At 36.9% G+C, this 15062-nt stretch overlaps 2 protein-coding genes and 1 long non-coding RNA gene across 3 annotated transcripts; 1 reads left to right on the top strand and 2 right to left on the bottom strand.

Moving 5' to 3' along the window:
* Positions 1–1130: 1130 nt before the first annotated feature.
* LOC125220463 lies at positions 1131–6620 on the top strand. The gene is made up of 3 exons (XM_048122634.1): positions 1131–1172; positions 3670–4458; positions 6123–6620. Exons 1-3 carry the CDS (start codon positions 1131–1133, stop codon positions 6618–6620), a joined length of 1329 nt encoding a protein of 442 aa, XP_047978591.1.
* Positions 6621–7511: 891 nt separating this feature from the next.
* Positions 7512–8894, bottom strand: LOC125224093. Its single transcript, XR_007176823.1, has 2 exons — positions 7798–8894; positions 7512–7719 (listed from the first exon to the last, which is right to left on the bottom strand). It is a non-coding gene; the product is annotated as an uncharacterized LOC125224093 (long non-coding RNA).
* A 3327-nt stretch (positions 8895–12221) lies between these two features.
* LOC125220462 lies at positions 12222–13188 on the bottom strand. Its single transcript, XM_048122633.1, has 3 exons — positions 13060–13188; positions 12883–12953; positions 12222–12723 (listed from the first exon to the last, which is right to left on the bottom strand). The coding sequence occupies exons 2-3, from the start codon at positions 12942–12944 to the stop codon at positions 12222–12224; spliced, it is 564 nt and encodes a 187-aa protein (XP_047978590.1). The 5' UTR covers positions 12945–12953; positions 13060–13188.
* Between the last annotated feature and the right edge of the window lie 1874 nt (positions 13189–15062).

Genomic DNA, 15062 nt, shown 5'->3' with positions numbered 1-15062 from the left:
TTGGTTAGATTTTACTCGACCTTCATCCCCATTCTTTCGTGTTGTGTCTTCCTCGCCTCTTTGAACGATAACTCGACTACCGGTCTCATGCACCTCATCAACACTCCCCTTATAAGCATCTCTTTCCTTCACGCACTCATCTTCCTCGATGTTGCTCTTGGAGCCAAAGGAGATTCTTAGACCGGAACCATAGTTCATCACAATGTTTCTGTCCCGAAGGCCAATATCTGCTAACATGTTGCAGCCTCTATCCGAGTGGCCGATACGACCACAATGAAAGCAAAATGACGGAAGCCGCCCATACTTGAAATCAATCTGAAAAGTTTGAACACCTGTCGATCTCAGCTTCATTGTCTTTTTGATGGGCTTCCGAACATCCAACGAAACCCGCATCCTGATAAATTCTTGCTTTTCCCCAGAGAAGCTACGCTCATCCACGTACACATAACCACCAAGAAACTTCCTTATGTGACAACACATCTTATCCGATCTGAAGGCTGCAGGCATATTAAAAACTCTGATAGCCTTCTGTGGTGGTGTTCGTGAAAGTAGGGGACAAGGTGTCTCGAGAGACATGTGAAAAGTAGACGAGCTACTTAAAAGAGGAAAAATTAGACAACGAGGCATGTCTACGGTGAGCTAGAAGGCTTATTGACAGTGCTGATAGTACAAGCTGAAAAGTAGGAAACAAAAGCAAAAGTAACTTAAAAGTAAAAAGCGGTCCAACTAAAGTTGATTTTGGCCCCGTCTTCTTCAGCAAGTATTAACAGAAATCATCTGAACACGAAACACCATAACTAAAACTTCAGATTCATAAGTTCAAACCTCGAGATCCATCGATTAAAAAGCTCAAACTTAAATTAAACGGTGAAACTGCAACTTTACTTCTATTGACCGACATGCAAGGTGGTAATCACTACGCAGAAAAGAAATAATAAATTTAAATTTGACTAAACTTTGCTGCAACTTCAAATCAACAACTCCATATAAGAATTCTTTAAGAAATTAAAAGCAATAACTAGATCTAATAAAAACTCGAACCCGTATATCCATTAGAAAGAGGGACATGCTTGCAACTGGAACTTTTGGATTCAAGGGAGCCCATATTAACACTCTATTTTTGAAAGTCCATGGACCCCCTTCAATTGCTCTATCGAAATCCCTCCGACAATGTAAGCGGAATTGAAAAAGGGAATTTCCCAAGTCTGTATTACTTACATTCTTGGATGAACGCCATAGCATTTTCATAAACTGTTTAATAGCTTCCAATTTGATCAAAGCCCCATCCATGAATCTGTTAGAGTTTGTATACTAGAAATTACGTTTCGAGTGACTGAATACTGTAAAACTCTTATTTTATTTTCCAAGGAATAAAACAGATTATTTTTGTCATAATGTTGTTATGTTTTACATTTAATGGATGTTAATTGCATGTTTAAATGTATAAGTTAACTTAACAAAGTCTAAGTCTTTGTTTTAGTAGACCGGTTGTGGGCGACGTCCACTTTAAGGTAACACGGTCAGTTCTAAACAAAGAAAAAGAAGAATTTCACGACCTAGATGGAATTAGACTATCCATTGTGAAAGGTTGCAATGTCATTCTGCATATTTCTAAGCCTTATTGAAATAAGATGACATTGGTGTGGTAAAGCACTGAACGGATCTAACAGCAAGACGATTATTTGTGCTATCTACTGAAAGACGAGGTCTTGATAAATATTTGTTTCTTAATCAATGTAGGTTAGCATTGAGCATACGATATTGATTATGCATTACTTTGACTTATCAAATGATGCGGGTTTTTCACAACCCAATAATCCCGATATATTGGGTAGTGGTGATTAATATCTAACGGTGCTAGGATTGCTATTATATTGAATCGTGCGCGAGGTGAGTCTCGTTTGATAATGTTCTCAAGAGGAGCGCGAAACAAGATTTTATTATTCCGAACCTAGCTAGTTGGAGTTTGATTACACTAAGAATAATAAATAATCGTTTCATGCTAAGTCCACTCTTGGAATTAATAAGAAGTTAATTAATTAAGTCTATAGCGAGACATTAATTAATTAATGGACATTTTTATCTTAAGCGCGGGAAATGAAAGTTAAAATGGAAACCCGGATTACTATAATTTCGGATTTGGATGGGGAGAGTTCAATATTACTTCTGTAGTGGCTGCTCGTAATATTCCAATTAAAGTTTGTATTAAATTGTGGGTTCAATTTAATTAGTAAATAGTGAATTGGATGAGCCCATATCCAAAACCTTCCATAGATCCCTGTCTGAGCCCAAAAGGAACTTAATATAAATAGGAGAATAAAGGAGACAGAATTATCACAATTTTAATCATTAAAATTTTCGCCCCCCTTATAGTGGTGGTCGAAATTTCCTCTCCTCCGTGGAGTCGAATTTCTGTCTCTTTTATTTAAGTCCTAGTATTTCGGTGAGATCAGACACACTGATATTGGAGTACAGTTCGGGAACCAGAGAGAAGATCCGTTGTCTAGTATTCAAAGCGTCACGTGGAGAAGTTGCTAGCCATCGTTAATTCTTTGGAGAATTAATAAGGTATTATTTCTGCTCCGTAGAAAAGCATGTTTTAGGTTTCAATTATACTTAAAGCATAATTGATTCAAGTTATGAGCATGATACATGTGAAAATTATGCGAATAGAATTTGTCTAAATAATCTGCTAAATAAATCTGATTTTTATGTGATTTATTTGTTTGAATTCAATTCGACACGCTTCCGCTGCTAGTTCCTTCAGAATCTTCCCACCATACATAATTCAAAGTTTTTGTCATCAACCAAATCCTCTGCATCCACATCAAAAACTTAATATTCATCATCATCCATAGACAGATTAGCATACTTCCTTTCAAGATTTGCGCTCTCTTTGGTTGAAGTAAATGCAATTGATTGGATCAAAACAGTAGCAACTGAAAATTTAAGACAATCACAATACTCACGAAGAAGGAAAAAGCAAAAGGAGATGACGGCGGAGAAAAACCTAGAAAGCTAGGGACGTATACAATTATGATAGTTATTATAGTTATATTTGATAGCTAAATAAAGTTACTGAGTTATCAAAACTATTTGTTCGATACTCCTTCTGTCCCAGTTTAGGAGTTAGAATTAGTTATGACACGGATTTTAAGAAATTGGTGGAATATGTAATAAATGAAGTGAGTTGGTGTAGTGTGTAATAAATGAAGTGAGTTGGTGTAGTGTGTAATAAATGAAGTGAGTTGGTGTAGTGTGTAATAAATAGGTAAAAGATGTTTCTTTTTAACTTGTAAGTCAAATTCATTTAATTATTTAAACTTATGGTTTTTAATATTTCAATTTGATTAATCTCTTACTTAAATTTATTAAACCTGCTGTCAACCTTAAAAAAAGTTGATTAACACATGTGAAGGAGTGCATCGGCCATCATATCTCAAATAAATTTAAAGAGGGAACCAACAACTTTTTCACTAACTTAAACTCCAAATTAAGGAGGGAAACATTACAATCCCATGGAGGGAAAAATCCAAAACCATTCAAAAGCTAAACTACACCTATAAATACATTCACTCCACCATTACTATCAAAGACTTCAATTCCACCTACCAAAAACAAAGCAAACATATTTATAGCTAAATTACCCTCAGAAAATTCTCATCATAGGGCAATGAAGATGGATCAAGAGATGAAGCAGGAGCAGAATCAAGAGGCAACACAAGAGCAAGGGCTGAGGGCCTCTGTGAGTTTGAGCAGCCAAGAAAAGAACCTTATTGTGCAGTTCCTTCAACAGCAATGCCGTGTTGGAGCACGGCATTTGAAAATGGGGAGCTTGTTGTCATGACATGCAAAGCATCAGGATATAGTAAGAAAAAAGGTAAAGTAATTCTTGATGAAGATAAGTTTAGACACTTGTCTGTGCTTGAGAGATCATCAATAAGAAAAGTTGCTATTAAGATGAAAGTTATCAAGTCCACAGTTGGTATATGGGTGAAGGATAACCAGATAAGACCACATACAAATGTCATAAAGCTAGCATTCACTGAAGCAAACAAAATTGCTAGAATGAGATGGTGTCTTACTCATATTCAACCAACTATAGCTGAAGGTAAGCTTCTTTATCATGCAATGCACAACACAGTTCATACCGTTGAGAAATGGTTCTACATGACAAAGGCTTCAGATAGATACTACATGTTGCCGGATGAGGATGAGTCTTACAGGTCTTGTAAGTCAAAAAGATTCATCACTAAAGTGATGTTCATGTGTGCTGTAAGTAGGCCACAATTTGGCAATGTTGGGCTGTCCATCTTTGATGGTAAAATATGTATATTTCTATTCACACAACAAATTCGAGCCAAAAGGAAGTCAATGAATAGGCCAAGAAGGACACTTGAGACAAAGCCTATCCCATCAGTTCACAAGGAAGCCATGAGAGAGTGTCTCTTGAATCAGGTATGTACATTTTTTTTGTTTCACAATACTATCGGACATTGGTAATTGATACTGTTGTGGTTCGGGTTTCCATGTGTTGTGTTAAATTAAAGGAGTGCGTTCAACTGATCAGGACGAAAATCTCAATCTAGCTGAGTCGTTGGCACGACAACCGGAACCTGACACATCAAACAAATTCCTCAACCCACTTCTACTGGCTAGTATAGTGGAGGTAAGGGTCGAATCCCACAAGGATGAACACGTTTAGATAACTGTGGTGATACTCCTGGGTGGTTTTGGTTAGCTACCACGCTTGGGTTGAGATTCTACCTAGACGGAAATTAAAGATGGTACTCTACTGACTAGTGGGCGTGAAAATGACAGACATGTGGTTGTGTTTGTGAGAATAGGGGATAAGGTGTCTCAGAGACATGTGGAAAGTAGACAATTACTAATTTAGGAAACTAGAAAGCAGGGTATATTTGGTGGCTGGGTGGCTACTCTGACAGGTCTGAAAAGTACAACTGAAAAGTAAAAGACAAAAGCAAAAAGTAACCAAAAAGCAAAAGTGGCCCAAAGCAAAAGTAGATTGTGATGTTTTCTTCTTCAACTAGTATCAACAGAAATTACATGAACTCAAAATCGATGGATGAACTCAGATCAACAAATTTAAACACAAGATCCATCGATTAAAAAGCTTAAACTTAAGATTAACGGCTAAACTGCAGATTACTCCTACTGGCTAACATGCAAGGTGGTGACGACAACGTAAAACAGGAAACTCATGCACGAAAACTTAAACTGAAACATCACTAAAAACTTCAATCAACAACTCCAGATCTAGAATACTCAACGAGAATATATGCAAACACTTAGAAATTAAAAGCGACAACTAGATCTAACTTTCCTAGGCAGAACGAAGCAACTTCAAACCAAAGAGACATGCGAAATAGAAACTTCATAATTAAAAATGTTCGGATCTTCAAGAAATACTTGAAAAGGCAACAAGAATTAACGTTTGCAACAGATCCAACGAAGAAAGCAAATAAACTTTAAACTTGGAAAGCGAGTAAAGATTGTTTATGCTACTCCGGGCGACGAAACTGCTATACTACGATGACAAACCTGGCTGGAACGGTGGGATGATGGCTCTCCGGTAGACTTCTGGACTTCAGGTGACCATAGCTGTGGAGAACGAGAATAACCGACGTATGTCGAAGGAACCGATCTTCTAGAGAGAATTCTAGTAAGTGTAGTGGTTGGATTTTTCGAACTCTAACTCTTTTTTCTCTCTTCCAAGCATTTTCATATAGGAGGCTTGCCCTTGCTTTTAGGGTAGACTTCCTTTTCGATTTGACTTTTCTGCCCTTGTTTATGATCATCTCAAATTATCCTTCTTCTCCATCTCGAGCCATTTCTCTCGCATGCATCCCGGTCGCAAGTATTGCATCCTTCTAGCGTCTCTTTTCACCTCGGCAGTTTCTGCCCGATCCGGGTTTCCTATCATTAACTCGGGACCCTTTTATCCCGCGCACTTAAGCAACTCCGTTTTTGCAGATAATGCATGCAATTCACGACATACTGACCAGTAACTAAGGCTTAGAATTCGACTTATCAGTAATGTCATCACTTAGTCATTCATTCATTCATTCATACATCATGCACTGATTATTCGAACAATCAAGGCTAAGTGGCGACCCAATGCAAGCAAGAAGATATATATCCAACAAGATAATGCCAAACCCCACCTGAAATCCTATGACTTACAATTTGAGGCTCTTGCAAGTTCAGATGGTTTTCAGTTCCATCTAATAAGCCAACAAGCCAACTCTCCAGACACCAATGCATTGGACCCTGGCTTTTTTAGGGCCATACAATCACTACAAGATGACAAACAAGCCACCGATATAGATGAATTGTTGGGTAATGTTTGGAGTTCTTTTGAGGAAATCACACCACAAACTCTGAACAATGTTTTCTTAACATTGCAAAGTTGTTTCAGCAAGATCCTAGAAGTCCATGGGGGCAACAACTACAAAGTCTCCCACTTGAACAAAGATAGGTTGAGTAGGACAGTGGGGCTTCCAACCTCACTTGAAGTTGAAGAGAATGCATTTTGGGTTAGGGTAACTAGGCTGCATTACAGCTCTATAAGCTGCATTTTGTATGAATTCCAGGTGTAAGTGATGTAGGTGTGTGTGTTTTGTTTAAAGGCCAAACCTATTACAGGGGTGGCTTATCATCAGAAAAACTTCATCACAGAGGAGTAATAACATAACATCAGAGCCAACAAACCATTCAAAGGCCACAAACATTGCAAATCAGAGCCTCCAAACCATCACATGGGTGGCTAAATTCACAATAATCCAACCAATGCAGAGAATACATAGATTAGCATGCTTTACTCTCAGAAAAACTTCATCACAGAAGAGCAATAACACAAAATCAGAGCCAACAAACTATTCAAAGGCCACAAAAATTGCAAATCAGAGCCTCCAAGCCATCACAGGGGTGGCTAAATTCACAATAATCCAACCAATGCAGAGAATACATAGATTAGCATGCTTTACTCTCAGAAAAACTTCATCATAGAGGAGCATACAAACCAACATAGCCAAGGCAGCAATCATACTCAATCAATTCCCTAAAAAAAGCCTCCAAACCCTACACAGGGGGTGGCTTGGAATTGAAAAAATACTCAAAGATTAGATGAGATCCTTGAGACTAGGCAACAAGATCAACAACATTGCTTTTTCATTCTCGGTGTACTCCACCTTTGATGAAGACGGTGGTTGAGTTTCGGAGTTGTAATACCCGCACCCTTATTTCCTTTCTTTCGTTTTGTTATTGTCGAACTAAAGATGTAAGTTCTCTTTTCACGAAGAGTTATTTGGAACTCGAGCCCTTGTTATGAGATTTAATTCTTTTTAGTTGCGAGTAAGAGCTAAGTGATCAAATGAACTGAACAATTGAAACTTACATTGTAGAATATCAGGATTTTTTTTTAGTAGCATTTCTTATACAATAAGCGAACAACTAATTTTCAAATACTACAATATTTGGAACAAAGCTTGATTAATGAACAACTAATGAAATAGATTACACGGATTAAGTCCCCAAAGAAAGAAAATCATGGAAGGAAAAATATATAAAATGTGGAGTGCTTTTCGGCCTTTTTTTCTCCAGGCCCGATTAGGGCCCGTTTCGGGCAGCCCGTCGGCCAGTCGGCGAAACTGAGCCCACTCGAAGTGCAGCCGGATGGGAGCTAAGTTTTCCTCTCACCTGCAATATATAAACAAGCTTTAATATCCATGGGACAAGAATAATTAATGGAACACTTATGGAGGGGAAGAAAACAACCTTCCTTTTTCCTTGAAGACCAAGAACTTGCCCAAAAAGGGGATTTCCAGCCTGCAAAACTCTTCACTAATGCAGCCCCTTGGCACAACAAACCCTGCCTCTCTGCAATCAAACAACCCCAATTAATAACTAGTACTAGGTACCCATAAAATACAAGTTTTGCAGCCATGGAGGAGAGACAATGGGATCACTAAAAGTGAGATATTCTGCAGCATAACAACAAGTGATACAACAGCCATTTAAGGCCTCACAAGTACACCACAATCAGCCTATAAAATTCCCTCCACACCCCATTCAACTCCCTTTCACACACACTTCAAAATTTCAGCAAAAACAGAGAGTAGAGAGTGGAGCAAGTAGTGAACAACAGCTAGGACAGCCACTCCATCGTTTTCCCAGAGGTAATACACCCCACTTTTTTTTTCTTCCAATCGATTCTCATGTCATCATATAGAGTCACCACAACTTAAGAACCACAATCAACATAACACAAACACACCCCTGCTTTTGTTCGAATAATCATGCTCAACAATCAAGTTTCACATAGAAATCATGACTGCCAGAACTAGGAACTCAGATTTCCACAAGAAATGTAGGAACTGCAGTAGCTCTTCTATGAAAGCCAACATCCCAATTTTCAAAACTATTTGGCTACTGCCGAATTAAAAACCACAAGCGAAACAAGTAGTAGGATAAGGAACTTAGCTTAATTGTAGAGTTAACCGATAACGGCGGGACTCTGAGGAGCTCGGCGGAGCAGCTACAAGCCACGGCCGAGAGAGGGAGAAGGAGGCGATGCCTCCTCTCTGCTGCCGGAATCGCCAAGGCTCCTCCTCTTTTCCGATGGCGGCTCGACATCTCCGACAGAGGCTCGCTCACGGTCGTGCGAGCCCAGAGATCGGCGATTAGTAGGTAGCGGCGGCGAGGTTTCTTTTGGGTGTCGAGGCGGCGACCGCGAGGCGGGGCGGATGGCGGCGATACCACTAAGAAAGAAAGAGAGGGAGATGAAGCAGCGGCGGCGATGGCACTCCGGCGACAGGTGAAGCGGCGATACCGCCGAGAGAGGGAAGAGAGAATTTTTGATTAGGGATTTGTGTATAAATTTTGGGGATTTTGTGTTTGAAGAGGAAGAGAGGCCGATGGGTATAGAGAGCAATTGGGCCTCCTCTTTTTCTTATTGTGTTGGGCCTCTCTTTACTTTTGTTTGGGCCACTAATTAAATTAAAGTAAGAACCTAATTAAATCATGGACCTTTCTATGTTATGGATTTAATAATTAATGGTCCGCTAATTATTTCCACGAGGATGAGTCAAATTTCCGGAATTTAGTATGGGTGCTCAAATGATTAATTTTAAAAAATTATGATACTCTAATGACGAATAGACCTCGAGCCTAATTTATTTATTTTTATAGATGGCATGAGAGGTAGCACCCTCTAGTTAAGCGAATAATTTTCTCTAATTTAATTAAATCTACTGATTTAATTAATATTCAAGAATTCTAGAACTCTTCTAGAAAAGTTAGAAAAAGAATAAAATGAGCACGCACTTAGGATGCATTCATGTTTAAGCTTAATGGATAGCTAAAAATCTAATTAAGTATATGGTTATTTTATTTCCTAAAGGGACGTCTTCACACGGCATCTAAGGCCAAGTTAAGGAAATTACGGAAGGAGCTTTAGCTTTTGAGGTGGGCATTCTTTTAAAACGTGATTTCAGTATGAAAATGTGATTCTTTGCTCAAGTATGTTGTCATGCCATGTTTTGTTTTATGATTACCTATCTGCTTGGCTATGCCAATTTAAGTTAAATCGAATTCGGGTCCCAATAGGCCGCAAACCCTACTCGGACTAGTGTACACATAAGGGGACCGTGAGCTAACAAAAGGGGTTGGCCGGTCCAGTGACCGTCGTGGAATGTGGCCACATTCTCGGTTCACACAAGGTTCAGATATGGTATATCTATGTTATGTGATTGCGCAATCAAAATCTTTACTAAAGGAAAAGTATTTAGTGACTCGGGTCTTTTAAGTAAAACCCCGTGATCACTCAACTGTGGCATTGACAATTTAAAATAGAACTGTTTTTGGCAATGTGCCCACTCAAATACTCAACCCTGCATGTTATTTTCAAATGTGCAGGTTGAACGTGGACGAGCAGGCGAAGGTGTTGGGACAAGACTTCTAAATAAGTAGTTAGGTAACCCAAAGTAGCATTTCTTTTTCTTTGGTTTATTTTTATTGATTTAATGACATTTGAGTGTAAATAGAAGGGAATAATGAGGCTAAATTTTATGTCTAAATATGGTAAATTCTAAATGTGGCTCTTAAATTGGGACAGACTTAAATGGCAAAATGTGACTCTTAAACTGGGACGGGGGAGTACAATAAGTCAAAAATAAATTAAGAAATAATTGTGATATAATCTAAATTACCTTAATTGCAATATTTGGGACTAGATTTGTAATTAGGCAAATTGGAAGTTAATTCGACAGAAACCCACACATTTGAGATTGATCCTTACTTCACCCTACTAAACTACTAATTACTAATACGTGGGTTAAGGTTTTGATCGCATTAATTGTACACAACGACTAATTAGGGTCTTACTGGCCAAAACGATTTCATCCATTTGCATGACTCGCGACCTCAATTTCCTTTAAAGCCATCATAAACAACAAAATAGGAACATTAATTCCCATGAAATCAATTACTACAATTAAAAAAAAAAATACTCCATAGAAAAGAGTAAATGACGGTATAATTTGTACTCATATGGACAATTTGGTTGAATAAATATCTTTGGTATTGGTGCCGCGGAAGGCCACCACGCAACTAGGCTGGTGTTGGTAGTTTTGATTGCGACGATACACGGCGCCGAATATGGTGGACCGGTTGTCGCCGTCGCCGACGAGCTCTTCGGATAACTCGAAACCGAAAGCCTTCCACCATGGAGGCGCGAGGGCTTCGTTCCGATTTATTATTAATTTATTAATTTTAACATCAATTTGGAAAATCTTCCGGAACTCAGACTATGTCGTAACTTAGTGAAACCAATGGTAAATTAAAGTTGTACTTGTCTATGTTTATAAGACTTAAATTTCAAAATCCAAATCATAATCGTTTAAAGGTTATCCATGATTTAGTGCAGGCAGCCAAAAATTAGAACTCAACGGAACAATGATTTTGTAAAACTCATCAGAACTTCATTCATACATGCTCAAAAATCACCAAATTTATACCCCAGACTCTCAACACATAAGATCACCTCCTGTCAGAATTTGAAGCAGGTTTTTTTGTTTACATAAAGACTTGATTTATAAAGAAGATACATATACCAATTATACAGTGCACAATTATTAGCTTAAATCTGTCCATAAGCAGATTCCAATTGAATCATTTAGTTTTCAATCATTTCAAACTTGTAGGGTCAAATTGGAGAAATTTCTCCATTCTTCCCTTTTCTCAAAAACTACCGATATTCCTTTTCCAAGAAGGAGACCAATGAACATTAACAACCAAAAATCAACACTAGATTTTTATGAAGGAAAACAATAAATTCAGTAAAAATTCTAATTTATGACCTATGGATTTACAAGAAATCAAAAACTAAAATATCCCATTACCAAACAAGAATATGCAGGAATATAAAATTTACAATTTCTAAACATAAACTTTAATTGATCAAACACACGTAAACTATAAACATGTATGCTCAGCTCTTAATTACATTATACCATAAATTAAAAATAAACCACCGTAAATGAAATTCACAATTCATCATCAAATAAAAAATTCTGGACATGCGTGATGATTAATTTAATTACCAAATTAGCCAAATAAACTATTGGTAAGATTTCATGATCATAATCTATACTCAATCCCATATTCCTAGGATCTGGCGGCGTATTCATCAATTCATTAGTAATTCTAAACAGTCACGATCATGCTGTATAATACAACCTTGAATTGAAAAGGTTCATTAATTAACCAAAATATCTCAACTATGAATTGAGAATTCAATTCATCAACTAAATTTGACTTGGTATGCGACAATTACGAATTCTCAATTCAATCATCAATGAAACAAATTCATAAAATACAAACCCTAGTTTTGTAGCAGACTCATAAACCAAGCAAGAATAAGGAACCTTAATTCTTCTTATCAAATTTTAGAGAATCATCAATAAATAAAGAGGCAATAAGATCTCTTTTTGTAATAATTGAATGAACAATTAATAAAGCGTCATGATTAATAAAAAATTAAATGAACAATTACATAAAGCGTCATGATTAATCAAGAACAACGGATGGTATTTACAATTTTTTTTTTCATAACAAATTAAAATTAGATACACTTTAGTTCAAACTTTAACGAATCAGGCAACAGAAAGATAGATAGTCATACATACACATTAGACGGAGAGCTAGATCGCCACCTCTTGTGTGGAAAATGGTGGATTAAGATGAAAAGTGTATTGATGAGCTTTCAACTGAATATGAGAACTCAGGAGTGCCGTGGCGGCGCCTTGCGAGTGCCCTGCGATCCAGACGTTGTCGACGCCGAAGTCGTTGACCGCGTCAAGCACGGCTTCTAGAGCCTTCTCGAAGCGGCCGGTCTCCTCCAGCGTGTAACTCCATATGCGGAAGTTGATCATGCTATCCGTGACGAAGCCGGGGATGTCTTTGGTGTTGGTGCCGCGGAAGGCCACCACGCAACTAGGCTGGTGTTGATTGCGATGATATACGGCGCCGAATATGTCGCCGTGGTCGTCGGCGAGGGGTTTGGATAGCTCGAAACCGAAAGATTCGAACCATGGAGGCGCGAGGGATGCTTCCCCTTGTCGATTGTTGAGGTGGTCAAGCTCCAAAACGTAGGTGCCTCGAACAAAACTAGCTGCAACCGATTTTTGGTCACGGAAATTCGACCTGCAAACTTTATTTATTTCATCATCACCAACAAATTAACTATAATTCACTTAAATTTACAGATCCATTCTTATTTGAACGAACTGTTTCATAGATTATGAAGATGGGAATCGATCTAGAAATATACTACAAAGAAGAAGGTGTTGATAATGATATTACCAGTCCATAGTTGATGGCAAAAGCAATGGTCCGGAAATGTGAAATTTCTCCTTGTCTGACATGCTGGATTTCTGAAAACTTGCACAAATCAACAAACATACTGATTAATAAAAGAAAACAACAGCCAAATATAATTAAAACTACCGAAATTTTTATAAGAGAGAATCAAATCTACACCTGCCTTGGTTTTGCAGAACAAGGGATGACACAGATACTTCCAAGTGAATTGTAGTACTATATAGTAGTACTATAGAATATTCGTTCATTATTTTTGCTACCTATAGCAAGGGTTAGCTTTGATGGAAAATATGGATTGAGTTTAATATATATTGTTCAATTGAGTGTATTTACAGGGTAAATACACTCAATATTATTTACCCTTACCCTTGCACTGAATTTTAAGGTAATAATGCTATGTGAAATTCATCTTAGTTTGAGTCTTTCTTTCACCTACTGTTACAAAATATATCTCGACAAGTTCGACCGAATTCAATATCAGAAAATTTGGACCCAATTTAGTCTCAAGTAGTCGAATATCACATACTACCTCCGTCCCCCAAATTTTAACATACTTTGACCCGGCACGGGTTTTAAAAAATGTAATGGAAAGTGAGTTGAAAAAGTTGGTGGGATGTGGGTCCTACTTTTAAAGTATTAGTTTTATAATAAAATGTGAGTAGGAATGTGTTAGTGGAATATGAGGTCCATTACCAAAAATGGTAAAAGTGAAGTGTGTCAAATTTTTAGGGACGGACCGAAATGGTAAATCGTGTCAAAATTTGGGGGACTGAGATAGTTATATGCATGCTATGTTCCTATTCTTGGTAGGATCTATCATGTACTAACATACAATATGTGCTTATATTTTTTCTATTTCCTTTTTTTTTCTTTTATTATATTTCAATAAATATTACTAAGAATACACTTATAGTGAGTGTTTCAATTGTGAGTTATTTTTAAAATGAAAAAATTGAGAATTATCAATTAGATGTACAAAATATATTAGTTGGTGGCACAAACTATTAGTACAAAACATATCAATTGATCCATTTTATGTTCACTACAAGTGCATATTCATTACAAGTATATAAAATGTTCATGGTTAGTAATTCTTCATTAAAAATTGGTTACGAAATGATTATGATCCTATTAAAATAAATTTAGATGCATTACCGAGTGATATGGTATTTATGATTTCTAATTATCATTCCATAAGTATGGAGTAGTAATCTTTATTTTATGTTATGGAAAAGCGTTCTTTTTCTTTACTTGGATTCATTCGTCATAAAGAGATGTCGTACCATTTGGTGTTTTTGTAAGGATATCTACGGTTATTTGTTGAATTTATGATAATATATCTTTCAAATAGTTAAGTTTAAAATATTTATTTATTTTCTAAAACGTTAGTAGTACTACATTTTAGTGATTGTACGTCATGCATCGGTACTAAAATTGTAAACCATAGATCTTCATTATTCTTCCTTTGTCTACATTTTGAGACATCAATGATTTAAAGTGTAAATTACAATACTTTTTTATTATTATTTTAGCACTAGTGAATCATTTAAAGTGATTTGTATTTCATTAAATTTTTCATTTTTTTTAAATTTTGTATCGAGTCAAAGTATGACTTTATCGTGGACACTAACCATTCTACCACTAGTCATTATACGTACATACGGTCGGAGTATTTTACAAGAATACATCAACAATATATATGCATTATAACACACAGTGTCAAAACTGAAATATTCAAATTAATAAATGCTATAGTTTCCTTGAAGCTGCCCCGACGTCGACCTGGTACATCGTCAATCGAAAATAAATTGAAAGAACGAGATTGATTTGCTTCGTGAAAGAGTCTGTTTTTTCCCAATTTATGAAGGAGTGAATTGTGTAGGATTTCTCAATTCCATGTATTTATAGGTGTTGTTTTGCTCCTGTATTTGGAAAAACAAGTGGGAATTCATTAATTAAAATGCCACCATTTTTTACTAAATAAGGCCACCAGCCCGCCAGTTATGAATTTCCCCATTTTTGGGATCAAAATTCCACAAATTGAATTTAAAGCCTAATTTGAATTTTCTTCATCGTAATATTGGTCAGCATTACTTTTAGGTTAAGTCCATGTGACCACAATGTGGCTGGCCATAAATGGCATTTCAGTAAATATAAGTGTT

Source organism: Salvia hispanica, chromosome 4, assembly GCF_023119035.1.
Source record: "Salvia hispanica cultivar TCC Black 2014 chromosome 4, UniMelb_Shisp_WGS_1.0, whole genome shotgun sequence".
Lineage (NCBI taxonomy): Eukaryota > Viridiplantae > Streptophyta > Magnoliopsida > Lamiales > Lamiaceae > Salvia > Salvia hispanica.
This window is presented reverse-complemented; position numbering and strand designations above follow the sequence as displayed.

What these genes read in the sequence shown, in the direction of transcription:
- LOC125220463 (XM_048122634.1), top strand. Translation starts at nt 1,131, where the DNA reads ATGGACCCCCTTCAATTGCTCTATCGAAATCCCTCCGACAAT. An exon ending in ATCGAAATCCCTCCGACAAT is followed by an intron (nt 1,173 to 3,669) that starts GTAAGCGGAATT and finishes TTCTCATCATAG; the next exon opens with GGCAATGAAGATGGATCAAG. An exon ending in GAGAGTGTCTCTTGAATCAG is followed by an intron (nt 4,459 to 6,122) that starts GTATGTACATTT and finishes CGAACAATCAAG; the next exon opens with GCTAAGTGGCGACCCAATGC.
- LOC125220462 (XM_048122633.1), bottom strand. Translation starts at nt 12,944, where the DNA reads ATGTCAGACAAGGAGAAATTTCACATTTCCGGACCATTGCTTTTGCCA. An exon ending in TTGCCATCAACTATGGACTG is followed by an intron (nt 12,724 to 12,882) that starts GTAATATCATTA and finishes TAAAGTTTGCAG; the next exon opens with GTCGAATTTCCGTGACCAAA.